This window comes from Halichoeres trimaculatus, unplaced genomic scaffold (assembly GCF_033239565.1).
Source record: "Halichoeres trimaculatus isolate MK-OKI-2021-1 unplaced genomic scaffold, fHalTri1.1 fHalTri1_scaffold_4, whole genome shotgun sequence".
NCBI lineage: Eukaryota > Metazoa > Chordata > Actinopteri > Labriformes > Labridae > Halichoeres > Halichoeres trimaculatus.
In genome coordinates, this window is record NW_027437182.1 from 2,144,420 (window position 1) to 2,163,659 (window position 19,240).

General features: G+C 38.5%; 2 protein-coding genes across 2 annotated transcripts in view; both read right to left on the reverse strand.

Moving 5' to 3' along the window:
• Positions 1–1,183: 1,183 nt before the first annotated feature.
• Positions 1,184–3,212, reverse strand: LOC141789186 (tripartite motif-containing protein 16-like). Its single transcript, XM_074668523.1, has one exon. It carries the CDS (start codon positions 3,171–3,173, stop codon positions 1,476–1,478), a length of 1,698 nt encoding a protein of 565 aa, XP_074524624.1. The 5' UTR covers positions 3,174–3,212; the 3' UTR covers positions 1,184–1,475.
• A 5,546-nt stretch (positions 3,213–8,758) lies between these two features.
• Positions 8,759–19,240, reverse strand: part of efna2b (ephrin-A2b) — a 66,581-nt gene continuing 56,099 nt past the window's right edge. Inside the window, exons 2-4 of the mRNA XM_074669050.1 lie at positions 18,763–19,055; positions 15,502–15,567; positions 8,759–13,278 (exon numbers count right to left, since the gene is read on the reverse strand). Of these exons, the coding sequence (XP_074525151.1) occupies positions 13,139–13,278; positions 15,502–15,567; positions 18,763–19,055 (499 nt within the window). The 3' untranslated portion in view covers positions 8,759–13,138. The remainder of the gene's footprint in view (positions 13,279–15,501; positions 15,568–18,762; positions 19,056–19,240) is intronic.

Sequence of the window (19,240 nt, forward strand, 5' to 3'; positions counted from 1 at the left end):
ATGTTCCTGATACACACCAACACACACCTTTCAAAGCTCACAGGAAGTCTGGATGTGACGCACTCTGAAGGCTTCATCAGGGCGTGAACCTGAAGTGAAGCCTGATGGGAAAAAAACAGGTGTTCATGTTGTTCTTTCCTCTGAGTGGATGGTTTCATCTTTGACACTTTCACGTTTTTAAGCCTCAGAATCAACATTTCTTGCAAAGAGAAGAAAAAACAACATTTCCCAGAATCCCACTGGACCCTTTATTCCCTTTGATCAGAGCTGGATTCAGCAGGTTCACACTGTTTGAGTTTATGAACGACTGGATTATAAGTTTAACAACAACACAGCAGAGTTCAAACAAGACTCATCTTCATCATCATCATCATCATTATCACCTTCATCATCAGCAGCAGCATCAACATCATCATCGACATCATCATAATCATCAACATCATCTTCTTCATCATCGTCAATATCATTATCACTATCTTCATCTTCAACATCAACATCCTCATCATCATCATCTTCATCATCATAATCAACATCATCATCAATATCATTGTCACTATCTTCATCTTCTTCATCATCATCAATATCATTGTCACTATCTTCATCTTCTTCATCATCATCAATATCATTGTCACTATCTTCATCTTCTTCATCAACATCATCATCATCATCATCATCATCATCATCAAAATCAACATCATCTTCTTCATCATCATCAATATCATTCTCACTATCTTCATCTTCATCATCATCATCTTCATCATCATCAAAATTAACATCATCTTCTTCATCATCATCAAAATCATTCACACTATCTTCATCTTCATCATCATCGTCATCATCATCATCATCACTATCAACATCATCTTCATCATCATCTTCATCAACATCATACTCATCATCATCATCATCATCAACATCATCATCATTATCAACATCATCTTCATCATTATCAACATCATCATCATCTTCATCATCATCATCATCAGCATCATCATCATCAACATCATACTCATCATCATCATCATCATCAACATCAGCATCATCATCATCATCATCATCATCAACATCAACATCATCATCATCAACATCATACTCATCATCATCATCATCATCAACATCAGCATCAACATCATCATCATCACATCATCAGCATCAACATCAACATCAGCATCAACATCATCATCATCATCATCATCCAAACATGTTGAATTAAAAACAGTTTGATGGAAATATTCAGCGACTCATTCCACTTCCTGTTCAGGTGTTGTATCTGTGTCATTGGGATGGAAAGGACTTTCTAAATCTGATTTCTTCATCAGAGTCTTTATCCGACATCGGAGCAGGAAGAGGACAGATGGAGCCCCAATGAAACTCAGATGAAGTCACTGTTTGATTTGATTTGTATAGGAAACTATTTACAGGATGAAAACCCCAAACAGCTCACCATGAGCTGCAGATCATCACAGAGGAAACACTCAGCGTCCTCCAGACTGCTGCACATCAACAAACTCAGCAGAGTCTCCATAAAGGAGGAAGGATAAGGGTCCATAAAGCCCAAGTCCAGGATAGAGAGGCTGAGTGAACCTGGTCTGGACTCTGTGGAGGAGGGTCATGGTGTCAGAGACTCTGTAGAAGGACAGAGTCCCGGCCTCATGATCCAGGTAAACTCCTATTACAGAGGACGGAGGGCCTGGGATAGAAGTCTCAGTGTTATTATGTCTGAATGTGTGTCCATAACTGTGACAGAGTAATGACCAAGATCTGTTATTGAGACCAAATCCACATTCCTCTGTGCTCCCTCTCCTCCTGATATCTTTGTATGCAACTGCTACATCAACACACCCACTCCTCTTCACCTCCCAGTAACATCGTCCAGTCAGACCCTCTTTACTCAGGACCTGCCACATGTCAACAAACCTGTCTGGATGATCTGTATAAACCTGCTCTGGATACGTTACCTTAATCTTTCTGCCCCCGTCACTCAGTAACAAATCTCTGTTAACCGTATGTGGATCCAGAGTGATCTTCCGTGAGTACCTCAGAAACTGAGCTCTGGTTTTGGGCTCTGGAGGAGCTGAAACCTCCACCTGAGTGGGAGCTGAGGAGCTGCTGAGCCAGTCCTCCCTCAGAGCAGCCTGCAGTTTGTCCTTCAGCTCTGACACAGCTGCTGTCACAGCCTTAAAGGAGCCCAGAGGACAGAGGTCCATGCTGGGCCGGTCTCCAGGTGGACTCAGACCTGACAGTGAGGGGTAGTTCCTGAGGAAATGGAGGTGATCCTCTGAGCGGGACAGCTCCTCCAGCTCCGTGTCTCTCCTCCTCAGATCAGAGATCTCCTGCTGCAGCTTCTCCTCCAGCTCTGTGGCTCGGCTCACTTGACTTTTCTGCTGGTCTCTGATCTGCTGCGTGACTTCAGAGCGTGTTTTCTCCATGAGACGGATCAGCTGAGTGAGGCTCCTCTCACTGTCCCTCACAGCTTCATCAGCAGACAGGTTGAAGGCCTCCACCCTCTGCTGGAGCAGCTGGACGTCTCTCTCTGCGTCCTGGACTCTCTGCTGGATTTTCTGCCGACTCAGCCCGAGCTGCGTCTGCCTCTCAGCTCTCTCTGCTGCGGCAGAGAGCGTGTCGTGGCCTTTGTGCTCGTCCACGGAGCAGAGGTAACAGATGCACTGCTGGTCGGTGCGGCAGTACATCTTCATCACCTCGTCGTGGCGAGAGCAGATGTTGTCCTGGAGCTTGGACGTGGCTTCAACCAGCTGGTGTTTCTTTAAGCCGGCTACAGCGTAGTGAGGCTGGAGGTGTTGATCACAGAAAGAGGCCATACACACCAGACAGGACTTGAGGGCTTTCAGCTTCTGTCCACAGCAGAAATCACAGGCCACGTCTTCAGGTCCAGCCTCAGGAGGATCAGCTGAAGCAGCCTGAGCTTCCAGCAGCTTCACTTCCTCCACCAGCTCTGCTAACATGGTGTTTTTCACCAGGACAGGCCTCTGTGGGAACGTCTGCCTGCACTGAGGGCAGCTGTGTGTTTCCTCTGTGTCCTCATCCCAGCAGGCGTTGATGCAGCTCATGCAGTAGCTGTGCCCACAGGGAATAGTCACTGGATCCTTCAGCAGATCCAGACAGATGGAGCAGCTCCGTTTGTCTTTCCCCAGCTGAATCACTTGCTGCACCATTTGTCCTCTGAACAGACGCTGACTGTCTCTAAGTTTCTGTTCCTGATAAACTGGGAGCTCACAGCCTCTGTGCTGACTCACTGATCTACAGGGTATGAACTGCCAGCTCTGACAGGTCACCACACACTGGTCACACCCATCCATGTAGTGCTAGATCTGCAAAAGGGGGCGGGGCCAACACGTCTGAGATGAATGTGGTGTGAGGGGAGGAGCCAAACAGGAAATGAAGTCTGTGTGAGGCTCAAAGTTTGACTTTCATAACTTTCTCATCTGACACAGTGTGGGGCCGCCTTTTCCTCTCAGGCTTAAACCACTAACGTCACATAAACTGGCTGTGGCAATTTTTTCAAACAAAAGTAAACCAAAAGCACAAATTTAAAATAGGATGTTTCTAAATATATTTTAACATTTTGAAAAGTTAACTTTAAAAATATTCTCTTTGACAGAGTATAGAAGTACAAATTGAAATTCAAAATCATTTTCATTAGCATGATGTTTTAAAAAAAAAGTTGCCAAAGCCAATTTTCAAGTTAAAGGATAAAAAAAAACTTTAACAGGCAAACACATATTAAGAGCAAAAAGAGCAAAAACACCAACCATAAATAAATCAAACAACAAAAGAAAACTAATTATGATCTATATTCAAAAAAGATTTTTTTTCTAAAAGATTGCACCACAATGTACATCTACATGCAAGCAACAACGTACATGTTCAACATTTGAACAAGCGCTTGAGGGGGATGTAAGATTAAATAAAAATTAATAAATAGAGATGCTAGAGTTTTAATTGCTTCAGTTTTTAGTGTACTAAATTGATTGGATATATTGTTTGAATTCTCAGTCGGAAAAATAAAATCTGACTCTTATTGTTTGGTATTTATTTCAGGTTGATACAGTCCTTGCTGTTTATCAGCGTTTGTATTCACTTTTGTTTATGATTTGTTTTTATAAACTTCTCCCTTCCCTCTAAACCACAGTTTCACACACATCAATCATTTATCTCATTTATCACTCGGGCCACCATTCCTGTTTTGAACAGAACCTGTTTGACTTGCAAAACCAGCAATTCAGTTTTCATTGAAGTCACAGGTATGGGATAACGCTTAACAATTGCCTCTACTGATGAATGTATAAACCTATGTATATATGTATGTATGTATGTATGTATGTTTGTATTTACATATGTATGTATTTACATATGTATGTTTGTATGTATGTATGTTTGTATGTATGTATGTATGTATGTATGTATGTATGTATGTATGTTTGTAAGTATTTTTGTATGTATGTCTGATTTATGTATGTCTATATGATTGATTGTATTTTTGTATGTATGTATGCATGTATGCTTGTCTGTAAGCATGTATAATGTATGTATGTATGTATGTATGTATGTATGTATGTATGTATGTATGTATGTATGTCTGATGTATGTATGTTTGTATGTATCTTAAAAAATACACACATCTATGTATGTATGTATGTATGTATGTTTGTATCTTGAAAATAATATATGAATGTATGTTTGCATGTGTTTTTGTATGTATGTACATTTGTATGTATGCATGTAGTTTCTTAAAAGTTACGCACATGTATGTATGTACTTATGTGTGATTGTATGTTTGTATGTATTTTTGTATGAATGTTTGTATGTATATTTGTATGTATGTGTCTTAAAAATTATGTTTTTATGTATGTATGTATGTAAATCTTAAAAATTATGCAAGTTTGTTTGTTTGTTTGTACGTGTGTATGTAGGTATGTTTGTGTGTATGTATGTATGTATGTATATATGTATGAATGTTTGTGTGTATTTTTTGTATGTATCTTAAAAATTACGCACATGTATGCATGTTTGTATGTATGTTTCTTGAAAATTATGCACGTGTGTATGTATGTATGTATGTTTGTATATATATTTTTATTTTGAGCTGAGTAAAAGTTATATAATTTAGCACATTTTATTTACCATGGTTAATTATTGTATAAAGAATATAAAATTTATCTTATTCTGTACCTTGTATTTGAGAACATTTTTTAATTTATGTGTCATTTAACTGCTTAGTTTCCCTTCAAATCAGGAGACTTTGAGCTTACTGGTTACAGTTTTTCATGTTTTCTAAATGAATACAGGAAGATCTGCTTCATTAACTTTTGTGTAAACAGGTCAGTCCTTGGTATCATTTATGATCATGTTTAGTGTAAATCTGGTAACTGTGTGTCAGCAGTGGAGAGAAACTGTCATCATCAGCCTGTAATGATCAATGCTGACCAGCAGGTGTCAGTGTGACTCTGTTGTTAATGTCAGTAAGTGCAGAGCAAGACAGTCTGAGTAATTCTGATTTTAACATGTTGGATAAATAACTCTGTTTCAAAAATGTTTGACTTTTTTTTTTAATCTCTACATTTTTTATATAATCTCTAATTCAGCATGAATATGTCTTTTTTATCTCAGTTAGTCAGAGCATTATAACATTAAGAAAAAACTTAAATGAGATGAATTGTTGCTCTTACTTTTAGTCTCTTCAAAGTGAAACTTTAAGATTTAGTCAAACTTTCAAGATGTTTGATTTGGTGTACACAAAATACATTTTTTGATGATGTATGTAGCTTTTGTTTGATCATTTTGAACTTAAGCTAAAGATCTTTTTATTCAGTCTGGCTTTTATGTTGGGTTTGCAATTTTATAACTTAATAACTGTAATGTTCTTTATCAAATTAAATCTTTTACTGCATTATTTCTTTTTAATCCTTTGTATTATTTCTGCTTTTTATGTCGCAGTGTCCAGTGCTTTTATTTATCTGTTACTTTATATCGCTCCCTGTTTTTCCTGTTTTCTTTAGTAGTTTTTGCTCTGTGGTTTTAAAAAGACATACTTAAATAATTGTTCTTTATTATGTTTGTATTTACATATGTATATACTTATAAGCATTCTTATGAATGAATATACTTACATATATATGTTGTTTTAACTTTGTATGTACCTTAAAATGAATGTATTTATGCATGTACTTATGTGTGTATGTACTTTTATATGTACTTATAAAGATGTGAATGTATGAAAGTTCTTACATATATATGTATGTACTTAAGTATGTATGTCATATGAATGAAAATAATAATAATAATTATAATAACTTTATGTAGCACCTTTAAAAACATTAGATGATAAAGTGCTCTGACGGAAGAAGTTCAATAATAAAAAAGGTAAAAGAAAAGATAAATATCTAAAAATAAAAGCCAGCAAATAAATGTTAAAACGATGAGCATATCAAAGGTAGAACTTTAAAATAAACAGTAAAGACATAAAAACACAATAGCAGGAGGGAAAACCCAGGCAGCATAAGAACCCTATAACACACACTTAGACGATTAGGACCAGAGGTAAGAAGAAGGAAGTAAAAGAAGGAGAAGGAAATGTAAGAAAGATAAAAAACATGAATAATAAAGTAGATGAATAAGTAAAAGGTGATAAAGTAATAATAATAATAATAATAATAATAATAATAATAATAATGATAATAATAATAGAGTGATACATTTTATTTATATAGTGCTTTTCAAGAACTCATAGACATTTTACAAGTGGTAAAATCAATACAAGCAAGAACCACGTCAAACCACACAAAACAATAGTATATGATGATAACATTGAGAGCCAGAAGTTAAAACAGCTATAACTATTCTATGAATAAATTCATACATAACAACGACATAAGATGGCTGTTTAGCAGGTGTTACTGTGACTCTGGTGTTAATGTTTGCAAGCGTCCAGTGAGACAGCCTGAATGATTTTAAAGGTTTTAGAGACCGGGAGTGTCTTAAGATGGTTTAACTCCTTCTGCTCGGACAAACTGAACGAACCCTCCTAACACCACTTCAATCCAGAAACGTGTTTTACGATAAAATCCTAAATTCAATGGACTGAGCAGTCTTTGATCAGTCATGTGCGTAAAAACCTTTTTTTCTGTTTTACTGAGATTCTTCAAACCGTGTCAGGGTCTGGACACATTCAGTCGATAAATCATTCATCATTAATGTGAGGTAATTAGGCTTTCACAGAGCTGCCCTGACCTCTGTGGATTTTCAGATGAATTTACATTTTTATGTTCTACACTGCAGATTATTTGGCTGTTGCCATTTTTTAAATTCCAAGATTTAGAAATATTAGATAAAAAACCTTCTTTTAAGAAGTTGTTGATTCTTTTTTTTCTTTGAGTTTACGGTATAATCTTCAATTGAGCATGGACATGTTGTTTCTGTCTGTTATTCAGAGGATGAAAAAACTCAATAAAATAAAATGTTGGAATAAACATAAAATAAATCATTTGAAAACAAATTTTAACCAAGTAAATGAGTCAGAGTTGTACAAATGACACGTAAAAAATCAAGTGTAAATGACACCTAATGTCATATAAACTCTATATTTTTGGCACAAACACTATTTGAAAAAGAAAAACATTTTAATAATTCTTCTGATTTTTTCTTCCTGTGGCTTTATTTGCTAACATTTAAAATATCAGATAAATGAAACTGGACATTTTTGCTCAAATTTAGCAAGTTTTACTTTTAACTCTGCTGTAGGAAGTTTGTCTCCAGGTGATTTAATTTAAGTATTAGAATTTTCTTCTGGTTTTAACACGTCTAGAGGCTCTCTTATTTCTAGGATTAAATTCTTACTTTAAGGTTTCTTGTTCAGAAAAATTATCCTGCTGCATGGACGGATAACATCACTAGTTTAAGACATTGTGAATCCAGAAGATGATGGTCACCAGTTTAGAAATGATCTTTTAAATCCACACAAGTTTTTCAGACCTCCAAGTCACGTCATGGATATTTTTACAAAACATTAAACATGGACAGACTTTGATGGTTGTGACTTTTTGTTTTAAAGTCCCCAGAAATGGAGGTCCCCCTGGGAGAACCATTCTAAATAAGTCCCCTTAATTCAACCTAAACAAGGAAAAGTGTGTAAAATACTTGTTTACAAGGTGTTAATAGGACACTATTCAGGATTTTACAAGGATGAAGAAGGACTTTATTTTTTATTTCAGTATTGGTTAGTGACATTTAAACTGTACGTATAACTCTTGGTCTCTTATTTCCACAGAAAATAAAGCAGCTCTTGATGCATGCTGTTTGAGCTCTCTGATTGGCTGACAGGAGGCGTGCTGTTGTGGCGTTCTGCCAGGAATAACTGGCTTATCTCCAAACTGTTTTCTGGCAGCGTCCCATCGAACAGAGAGAACAGCATCGACCTCTTAATGAGATAACAACCACAGTTTGGTCGGGCTGCGGCGAGGGCTGGAAAGCCGCCATCGTCCTCTTCCTCCTCTTCTTCTTCGCCTGTTTCAGGTCTCTCATTGACAAACCGCTGATTTCACAGATTAACAGAAAAACTGACAGAGGGTGTTTTGAATCTGAATGGTGAATGTAGAGTTAATGTGTTATTGGTGTTTGACCTGCTGTTGCTCCACAATAAAAAAAAAGCAAGAGAAGAAGAAAAAGGAGGCGGAGTTTTTAGTGAATTGATTTTATTGGTGAATTTATCAAACACAGATTCATACACTTTATAACATCTTCTCTGAGTTCATCTTCAAAGTTAATTCAGTAAATGAGTTTGAGATTTTCCTGCTCATGCAGCGCAGAGAGAATCTGTCCTGACGAGGCCCGGTGACCTCTGACCCTCGTTAGCTCTTCAGCCAATCAGATAAATGCGTTCTCTAACAGGACTTTATAAGCATCCAATAAGAAAATATACAAACAGATTTTTACTCCGTCAGAGAATAGAAGAAGCAGACATTTGGACGTACAAAAAAATCACTTCTCCTCGTAATGATTGAGCTCAGAGAGGCTGTAAACCGGAGAGAGCAGCGAGGTCTCACTCTTGCTCAAAAAACCCCACCAAAACTTATTCTGTAGTTTTTCTTTGCTACACCACGAAAACCAGACTCCACCCACACCGAAACCGACCATGAAATGATCATGAGCCCAAGACCCACCTTACCTTTATCAAGCACAAAACCAGGAAGCACAGGACTACAAGGACCAGAATGCATTGTGATGCAAGCAGGAACGAAAAAGGAGAAAACAACAACGACAGCAACAACAACAACAAACAGCTGATTCCTTCGTTTCAGTGCTGATGGGTTCATATCTGATATGAACGTCGTCCTCAACGCGGCAAAAACTCAAAATAACAACTTCGTTCTGACGAAGTCAGTTTGTTCCAAGTGCTACGTCCACCGTCCGTCCTCCGTCACAGTGCGTTCGTTATTTATATACTGCATTTCCCAGCATGCCCCTGCTTGTCCACACACAAGGACACGCCCCCTATCCATCAGCGGAGATGGAGGGATACGAAGAGATGAAGAGAAAGAAACCTGGACTGCTCGGAGTACAAAGTCTGTCAGTCACAAAAATTCAGCACCAGTGGGAAAAAGGCCATTTTTGATTGGTTTGTTTTAGTTTTACGCATAACATTCGATTTTTATATATTCACCACAAAAAAGCATGACACAAAAAAAACAAAAACATAATCCCTCCCCTTTATAAAGACCCCGCCCCCTGTGGCAGAGGTGGGCGGGGCCATAAGTACCCCTGTAGCTGCTGTTTGACTTGCCCTCCCCCGTAGAAAAAGTTAAACAAGTCTTTGGCAGATTTACAGAAACAAAAGAAGGCCGTCTGCTGCAGGAGAGGGGACAGTCTCAGGTTGTTCCTCTCGTCGATTATTTTATTTTCATTACTGAGGAGAGTTTCAAAGTTCAGACACAGAAACGAGCCACAGCGTCCAAAAACTGAAACATCAACGTTTTGACCCTCCTCTGGACGCTTCGACGAACGCTTATTTACAAAAATGCTCCAAACTCAACTTCCTGCTCGAAGGCAACAGTTTGAGTTTTAGTGTTCAAGATAAGCTAGCTCCTCCTGTAGCTTTGTAAAGCTTTGCTAAGTTGTGTGTGAGTCTGTAAAGGTGCATGAGTGAAGCTATGTTAGCTTATCCTGTTTCTATCTGAAGAGATGTCACCTCACATCGTTGGTCTTTAGCTACACAGGCTGGGTCGAAAGTTTTGTTCGCTTTGCTAGCTTTTAGTGTAAGTAAGGGGATCTACGTTAGCTCATGTTATTGATCTTAAGCTACATCAGCTTTTCCCATAGTTATGTTAGCTCTGTTATGTTCGTCTTTCACATCCTGTTTCTCTGTGAAGTTGTGCTAGCTCATATTTATTGCCTAGAAAGCAACATTAGCTTGTTGTGTGGGGTTGCGGAGCTCTATAGCACATGAGGTTGTAGCTACTCTGCTAAGCTGTTCTCTTGCTTTGTTGGTCTGTTTTAGCTCCATCTTGTTAGCCTGTTAAGTTAGATTAGCACCTCAAAGGCGCTACTTTTGCATGTGTCAGTGGTGCCGTTAGCTTCATTAGCTCGTTATGTTTCATTAGCTGGTCTGTTAGCCTTTTCTGTTGGTCTATGTGACAGAGTTATCTGATCTTTCAGTATTTGAAGCTACGTTACCTTTAGCACAGAGTTTAAAGTGTCTGAAAAATCTCCACAGTGCTACATGATGCTAACACTTGGTTTTCTCTGTCTCTGTTTTTCTGTGGACAGTTTTTCTCTTCGCTCAGAAGTTTACTTTAAAAAACCTCAATGACTTCCTCTTGAAGCTCCCTGCAGAGCAAACAGAGCGTTAATAATAAATCTGTCAGGGCCGGGGTCTTGTTTGCTGATTTGGTTTTATCTGATGAATTGTGTTTGTGTTTTCAAGTGTCCTCAGGAGGGAATACTGCCGCCCTGCTGGACCTCTTCAGAAACAGATCTCTCAAAGACTCCTCAGACTGTGGACAGAGTCTGGAGATTTCCAGACAAACATATTTATTCTCTCAAAGATTGAACGGTAGGTTCGTCTGTGTTGATGGAGATGTTCGTGTTATTGCTTTTTAACTCCTGAGACGGTGGAAGGTTTTTGGACGCGAGGCTGGTTTCTGTGTCTGTTCAGATCTTTAGAGATAAATTAAACGTCTCAGGACGAACAGAGCCAGAGAACGACGCTCCGACTGAAACTGAAACCCTGTACATTTCCGATGAGATGATGGAGAGTCGAAGCTGTGGTGAAGATCCTCATCCTGAAGGTTCAGTCTGATGAGTCAGGCTGCTCTGCTGGCGGCCATCTTTCCTCCTCCTGACAGGGTATTTGGTTCAGATCTGAATCTTATTTTATCAGCACTACATTAATTTAGCACCATCTATTAAAGGACCACATCAGTGTTTTAACTGCTCAGCTCAGCTGGATGGAAACTTCTGGAAACTCCTCAAAATCACGCTGGATCAGACTTTAAAGAGGGGGTGGTCTGCTTTTTTTTGTCTTTATTTTGTCCCTCTGGTGCCACCGTAGTATCTTTCCATGATTTACACTTCAGTAAAATCTCTCTTGTGCTCTCCCTGGTGTTTTGTTGAAGCTTTATTTCCTCCTTCAATCTCTGCTCCGGCTTCCTGTTTCTTTAAGAACTGACCTATGGCTAAGTTCCGCCCTCAAATGTGATGAGCCAATCACAGTGCATAAAGCCTTCCCATACACTTGGACGTTCTCTGAACGGACGTCCATTGCAATACATTACAGAAAGTCAGTTTTTATGGTATTTGAAGTTTCTTAAAGGTTAGCTAAAGTTAGCCTAGCGTTAGCTCCTAGCTGTGTTCTTCATTGGTCTGTTTTGTTCTAGTTTTTGTTCTTTGGTGATCGTACATCATTGTTAGCTGTTGTCCAAAGGGTTCTAGTTAAGCTAACATTAGCTCCTGGAGCTTAGCTTCATTAGCTTATCTGTAATAGCTAAGATAACAAAGGTTGTCAAACGTTGTGCTGAGTGGTTCAGTGTAAATGCTGTAGCTCCAAACTAACAGAGACACACTCTTGATAAAGATGGTAAAAGGAGGTTATATTTTTGTCCTGACCAATGCTGATCCTGTATCTTGTTGTCTGAGATGCTAATGCTAACCAGATGTTGTTAATCAGGTTTGCTCTGGGAGCTGTAAATTTAGTCTGTAACTGACTGTGAAATGTCTCATATTGTGACACCTGCCACAGCATCTGTCACTGAATGTTTACGGTTTGTCAGAGTGAGTGTAGGGGGCGTGGCTTAGCCATAGGTCAGTTGATGTTAAAGTCCTTGTACACGGCCTTTATGCTGCAGCTCCATCAGTGAGGTTCTAGAATGTTCATCATCAAGCACAGAGAGCTTTCTGTCTTTGTGATGTCACTACATTCCGGAACTCTCTGATCTCTCTGAGTGTTTTTAAAGCAAACTACAGACCCTTAGCTTTTTAATATGGAATAAAAACTTTCAGCCTTTATCAACATATTGTTTTAACTACATTTATTTAGTTCATATTCTTATAATATGTCCCTCAGGGGCCCCCATAGTATCTTGACATGATTCAGCTAAACAAAAATAGACCCCATTTCAGCAGATCTTGTGAAGATCTTGTGTATTTTTATACAACATAGGATCCAGCATTTTATTTTATATCCATAGTAAAAATACGGGAAAGCAGAATACCCCCTCTTTAAAGATCATCCCTCAGTCTGATGATTGCCTGCAGTCTTATCCAGGTGTTTAATAGATCTGTTAAATCTCTGCTGTGGTCCGTTAAGTCTAATAATAAAGAAATGTGTTGTTGTTGAGCTGAGCACAGTTTCTGAGTTTTGACCTGTCGCCGTCAGAGCTGATGTTTACCGTGGTTTGAGTCTGCTTCCCTTCAGGGCCTCCATCCGTCTCCATCACAGGCGCAGCTCCAGGCTCCTCCCACCACTCTTCCCTGTCTCCCCCGATTGGCTGAGCTGCTGAGTGGTCTTCAGGTGGAGGTCAGGGGTCAGGGACAGGAAGCGAGACGTGTATCCTGCCTCAGGTTGGTTGATTCTTTTCAGAGCGAAAGTACGAAGGAGGAGGAGGAGGAGGAGGAGGAAGAGGAGGTGCTATGAGGAGGCCAGCAGGAGGAGGAGGAGGAGGGCGAGCATCATGGCTGACAGCAGAGGGAGGCGAGGCAGAGCGAGGCCGCAGCCACCGGTGGTGTCGTCTGTCAGGAAGGGCTCCGGGGACTCGTACACCGAGTCATCTGAGGGGGAGACAGGGATTACTGACGCGGTGTTTACGGTGAGATTACAAACATTTTATTTCCTTAATAAACTACTTTAACCTCGAAACAATCGGACTCTAAATTGCTTACGTATAAGCAATTTCCCCACATAACAATGTTATTCTTCAGATATAACAACTTTAATCTGGTCACAACAGCGTTAATCTTCTGTATATGTTATATATACGATCCGCTAACGTCATTATTTTTTTACTGTGAAGCTACAACTTTAATCTTGTTCGCCAATGAAACACGGAAATTTACGACCTTAAATCATCACGTCGCAAATGTTATCCTGTAAAATTACAGCTTTTTGATTTTGTAAAAAATGACTTTCATCTCATGACATAACAAGTTTTTTTTTGTAATGTGACTTTTTATGTAGTTACGTCTTTTTTTTTTTGACAGTATTATGATTTTTGTCTGGTAACGTAATGACCTATTTTACTAATAATTATCTAATATGTTAATATTTCTCTTTCATAACAACTCAAATCTCACAAAAGAAATAACTTTATTCTCATGACATAACAAGGTTTTTATTGCAGCATGACTTTTATGTCGTTACATCACATCTTTTTTTTCGACAGCATTATGATTTTTGTCTGGTAATGTAATACCAAATTTTACTAAAATATTTTAAATCTGAAAGCAAATTATTATTATAATTATTATGCTAATTATCATGTTATTATTTATTTGTTTTTTTCCTTATTTAAATAAACGCCATTCATCTGAGGATTTCCAGCCATGACCGAGTAAATGTGTGAATGTTTCACATGTGAATGTCAATATGTTAATATTTCTCTATCATAACGACTTAAATCTCACAAACAAAATGATTTTTATCTCATGACATAACAAGTTTTTTAGTGTAATGTGAATTTTTTTGTCATTACATCATGTCTCTTTTTTGACAGCATTATGACTTTTGTCTGGTAACGTAATGACATATTTTACTAAAATATTTTAAATCTACTTCCAAATTATTTTAATTATTGTATTATAACTATTTTGATACTTTCATTATCAATATTTTCTATTTATTTGTTATTTTTCCTGTTTAAATAAACGCCGTTTATCTAAGGATTTCCAGCCATTACCGAGTAAATGTGTAAATGTTTCACATGTGAATGTTAATATGTTAATATTTCTCTATCGTAACGACTCAAATCTCACAAACAAAATAACTTTAATCTCATGACATAACAAGGTTTTTATTGTAACGTGAATTTTTATGTTGTTACATCACGTCTTTTTTTTTCGACAGCATTATGAATTTTGTCTGGTAACGTAATGACCTATCTTACTAAAATATTTTAAATCTAATTCCAAATTATTTTTATTATCGTATTAAAATAATTTCGATTTTTTTATTATGACTATTATTTTCTATTTATTAGTTATTTTTCCTGTTTTTCTAAACATCGTTAGTCAGAGGATTTCCAGCCATGACCGAGTAAACGTGTGAATGTTTCACATGTGAATGTTTTTACGTGTGAATGTTGATAGGTCAATATTTCTCTCATCTGTGTTCATCTGTGCAAACCTCCTTGTTTTTTTTATCATCTTTGTGCTGTTATGTACTTAAATTACACAATCTAATTATCAAAGTTTGTAATGAAATTATATAATTCGATGTGTGTGTATTCAAAAGGAGCTGTGTGTATCGTCTTTCTTAAACTATTTCAGAATAAAAGACATTGAATTACTATGAGATTAAATATCTGCAGCGTGAATCTAAGAGCTCAAAGTGTCTCAAAAATCTACGTCAATCTGATTCTGATAATCTGAATACCTTCTGAATAAAGAGTTTCAGTTTAGTATTTCTTTTCGGGCTGAGCAGCTTTTTTTAAATAAATATATTATGGATATTTTGAAAAAAATATTTAACAACAATCATTTTAATACTCAGCCTGAATTTACATTTTTTCTCACTAAATTAAATACAATCAATCATAAATTAATGAAACTCGTCAAACCTTCAGAAAGAAACAGATTTAACATTAAACGGTGAAAAGGTGAGACGCTGTGATTTTATTTTGAAAGGGTGTGAAAAGAGCGCCGTCAACAGCCGAAATCGCGTCTGTTTTATATCGAACCAACAACTCTCCGGATAATCTCTGTGATGAGTAAAATTTGTATGGATTAATAATAACCCCGGCAGAAACAAAGGAGGAGGAGGAGGAGGAAGGAGCTCACTGGTTGGTTTGACGTAGATTTTCAGTTTCAGACACGGTTTCCCGGCCAGGTTCGGATGAGGAGACGCTGCGGGGAGAAGAAAAACAAAGAAAAATAAATTAAAAATCAGACCAAAAAAAATATGGAGAAAATCTGTCGCTGTAAAAAACAGAATATAACTAACAGTAGAGAGGTTTTTATTTCTGTTTTCTTTAAGGTTTATCAACAAACTATATCTATATTTGAAGTTCACATTCTGAGTTTTTACATCTACACCGTGAAAATCTGAAACACACTCACAACACGTGACCTGTAAAAATCTGAATATTTGATGAGTTATTTTTCTCTCTGTTGTTCGTTTGTTCATCAAACTGAAATGGGATTTATTCTTTGAAAGTTTCCTGTGGATTAAACACACACACACACACACACACACACACATACCGGTGTGTGAAACACCTGCTCGGACACACACACCCCTCCTCCTGAAAGCAGCAGACTGAAGCTCCTCGTCTCAGAGAGAGGTCAGAGTAAAATCAGCCGATTGAAGTTCAGACAGACACACACACACACACACACACACACACACACACACCGGTCATTAAGTGTCATTTAAAACAAACTGCCTGCGTCTCTGCTGGAAACCTTTCTCCCCAAATGAGCCACAATTTAGGAAATTTTTTCCAGGTTGGAGGACAAATTATGTCTAGACACACACACACACACACACACACACACACACACACACACACACTATAATGACAGCAGATTGTGTCTGTTGATAACCTGCAGCAGGGCCTCACTCTGCTCCTCTCTGAACACAGGAAAAACTCAAACCGTGAACTCAGAGACACATCATTCTGTCCAACTGCTCGTTAACACAAATTTCTGATCAGCCAATCACACGGCAGCATCTCAATGAATCTAGGCATGTTGACATGGTGAAGATGATCTGCTGCAGCTCAAAGCGAGCATCAGAATGAGGAAGAAAGGTGATTTAAGGGACTTTGAACGTGGCATGGTTGTTGGTCTGAGTATTTCAGAAACTGCTGATCTACTGGGATTTTAACCCACAACCATCTCTAGGGTTTACAGAGAATGGTCCCAAAAAGAGAAAATATCCAGTGAGCAGCAGTTCTGTGGGACAAAATGCCTTGTTGATGCCAGAGGTCAGAGGAGAATGGACAGACTGGTTGGAGCTGATAGAAAGGCAACAGTAACTCAAATAACCACTGGTTACAACCGAGGTCTGCAGAAGAGCATCTCTGAACACACAACACGTCCAACCTTGAGGCAGATGGGCTACAGCAGCAGAAGACCACACCGGGTGACCCTCCTGTCAGCTAAGAACAGGAAACTGAGGCTACAATTCACACAGCAACACCAAAACTGGACAATAGAAGATTGGAAAAATGTTGCCTGGTCTGATGAGTCTGGATTTCTGCTCCACATTCAGATGGTAGGCTCAGAATTTGGCCTCAACAACATGAAAGCATGGATCCATCCTGCCTTGTACCAACGGTTCAGGCTGCTGCTGCTGGTGTAATGGTGTGGGGGAGATTTTCTTGGCTCACTTTGGGCCCCTTAGTACCAACTGAGCATGGTTTAAAGTCCACAGAAAAAAATGAAAAGAAAAAGTGAAAGAGAAAAAAGAGGAAAAAAAGAAAGGAAAAAATGAAAAGAAGAAGAAAAAAGAAAAAAAAGAAAAAAGAAAGAAAAAAAGGGAAAAAAGAAAAAAGAAAGAAAAAAAGAAAAAAGAAAGAAAAAAGGGAAAAAAGAAAAAAGAAGAAAAAATATGCAAAAAAGAAGAGGAAAAAAGAAAAAAGAAGAAAAAATATGCAAAAAAGAAGAGAAAAAAGAAAAAAAGAAAAGATAATTTAAAAAAAGGAAAAAGAAAGAAAATAAGAAGAGAAAAAAAGAAAAAAAAGAAAAAAGAAGAGAAACAGGAAAAACAAGGGGGCACAAAAGAAAAAAGAAAGAAAACAAGGAAAAGAAAGGGGGAAAAAGAAAAAATAGGAAAGAAAAAAGAAGGAAAAAAGGGGAAAAACAGAGGAAAAAAAGAGAAAAAAGAAAAAAGAGAAAAAAGATGAAAGAAAAAAAGAGAAAAAAGAAAAAAAAGAGAAAAAACAAAAAAAAGAATACAGAAAGAAAATGAAAAAAGAAATAGAAAGAAAAAGGGGAAAAAAGAAGAAAAGGGGAAAAAAGAAAAAAGAGAAAAAAGGGAAAAAAAGAAAAAAATTCAAAAAAGGAAAAAAGAAAAAATGAAAAAATGAAAAAAGAAGAAGAAAATAAAATAAAAAGTCCACAGCCTACCTGAGTATTGTTGCTGACCATGTCCATCCCTTTATGAGCACAGTGTACCCATCTTCTGATGGCTACTTCCAGCAGGATAACGCTCCATGTCATAAAGCTGGAATCATCTCAGACTGCTTTCTTCAACATGACAATGAGTTCCCTGTACTCAAATGGCCTCCACAGTCCCCAGATCTCAATCCAATAGAGCACCTTTGGGATGTGGTGGAACGGGAGATTCTCATCATGGATGTTCAGACCACAAATCTGCAGCAACTGTGTGATGCTATCATGTCAATATGGACCAAACTCTCTGAGGAATGTTTCCAGGACCTTGATGAATCTATGCCACCAAGGATTAAGGGAAAACCTTCGCGCGATGAAAAGCTTCAAGGAATTTGGCTGCAGGTGCTGCCATCTAGTGTCAGAACAAGTGTTTTTTTTCTACATCTAAAATAACGTAGCCACAGCTAACCACACTTAGCACAAAGAGAAACCTGCAGTCTCAGGCAGTGGGTCTGATTACACACCAGAAGAGGTCTGAACAGGTGGAGAAATGGGGGGTAATTGGCTCATTAAACATTTCTCCTGCTCAGTGAGGGGGGAGGAGCCAAACACCAGGCTGCCAATGATTGTGTTTAGCACCTCATGTGTAAAGCACACACACACAAACCCTCTGTCTGACTGACTGAAACTGAGTGTGTTTCTGTTGGATGGTGGCCCTGCGGGGTCATGTGGAGTCAGAAGGGACCAGCTCTGAACCAGAACGACCAGAAACACCAGAAACAGCTGAGTCCCTATTGGTTCAAATACAGATATCAACCAAACTGTTAGACTTACAGATGTAGTAAAACCTGATAGTGGACTTACAGATGTAGTTAAACCTGATAGTGGACTTACAGATGTAGTAAAACCTGATAGTGGACTTACAGATGTAGTAAAACCTGATAGTGGACTTACAGATGTAGTAAAACCTGATAGTGGACTTACAGATGTAGTAGTACTCATGTCCCGGTCTGAACTCGAAGCCCAGGCTGAACGGCGTGAACAGCTGGAACTTCTCGGAGAACTTGAGCGGCCCGTTGGGGCTGAGTGGGCGGTTACACTCCCAGCGTTTGAAGCCCTTCCTGTGGTGGTCGCAGGTCGTGTACCCGTCATAGTTCACCATGTACAGGATGTAGTGCTCCATACGCTCCGAGGACTCGGGCACCTCGTAGTGCGGGCAGTAGATGTCCAGGTAGTCGTTGATGGCCACCTCCACCGTGTACTCGCCACGGAAGAACCTGAGGGAGAGGACACAGAGTCATATTAGAGACAAACGTCACAGTTTCTGTTCCACATCAAGACGCGCAGGCTGAGGTCGGTCTCTTTGAGCTCCATGTTGGAATACAGTGTAGTTCCCTGAGTGTCCACCAGAGGGTGCTTCACCTTTTTTTGCCTACAGTGACAGCATGGCGCTCTGATGATG

Coding starts and splice junctions, on each gene's coding strand:
- LOC141789186 (XM_074668523.1), bottom strand. CDS start 3,173: ATGGTGCAGCAAGTGATTCAGCTGGGGAAAGACAAACGGAGCTGCTCC.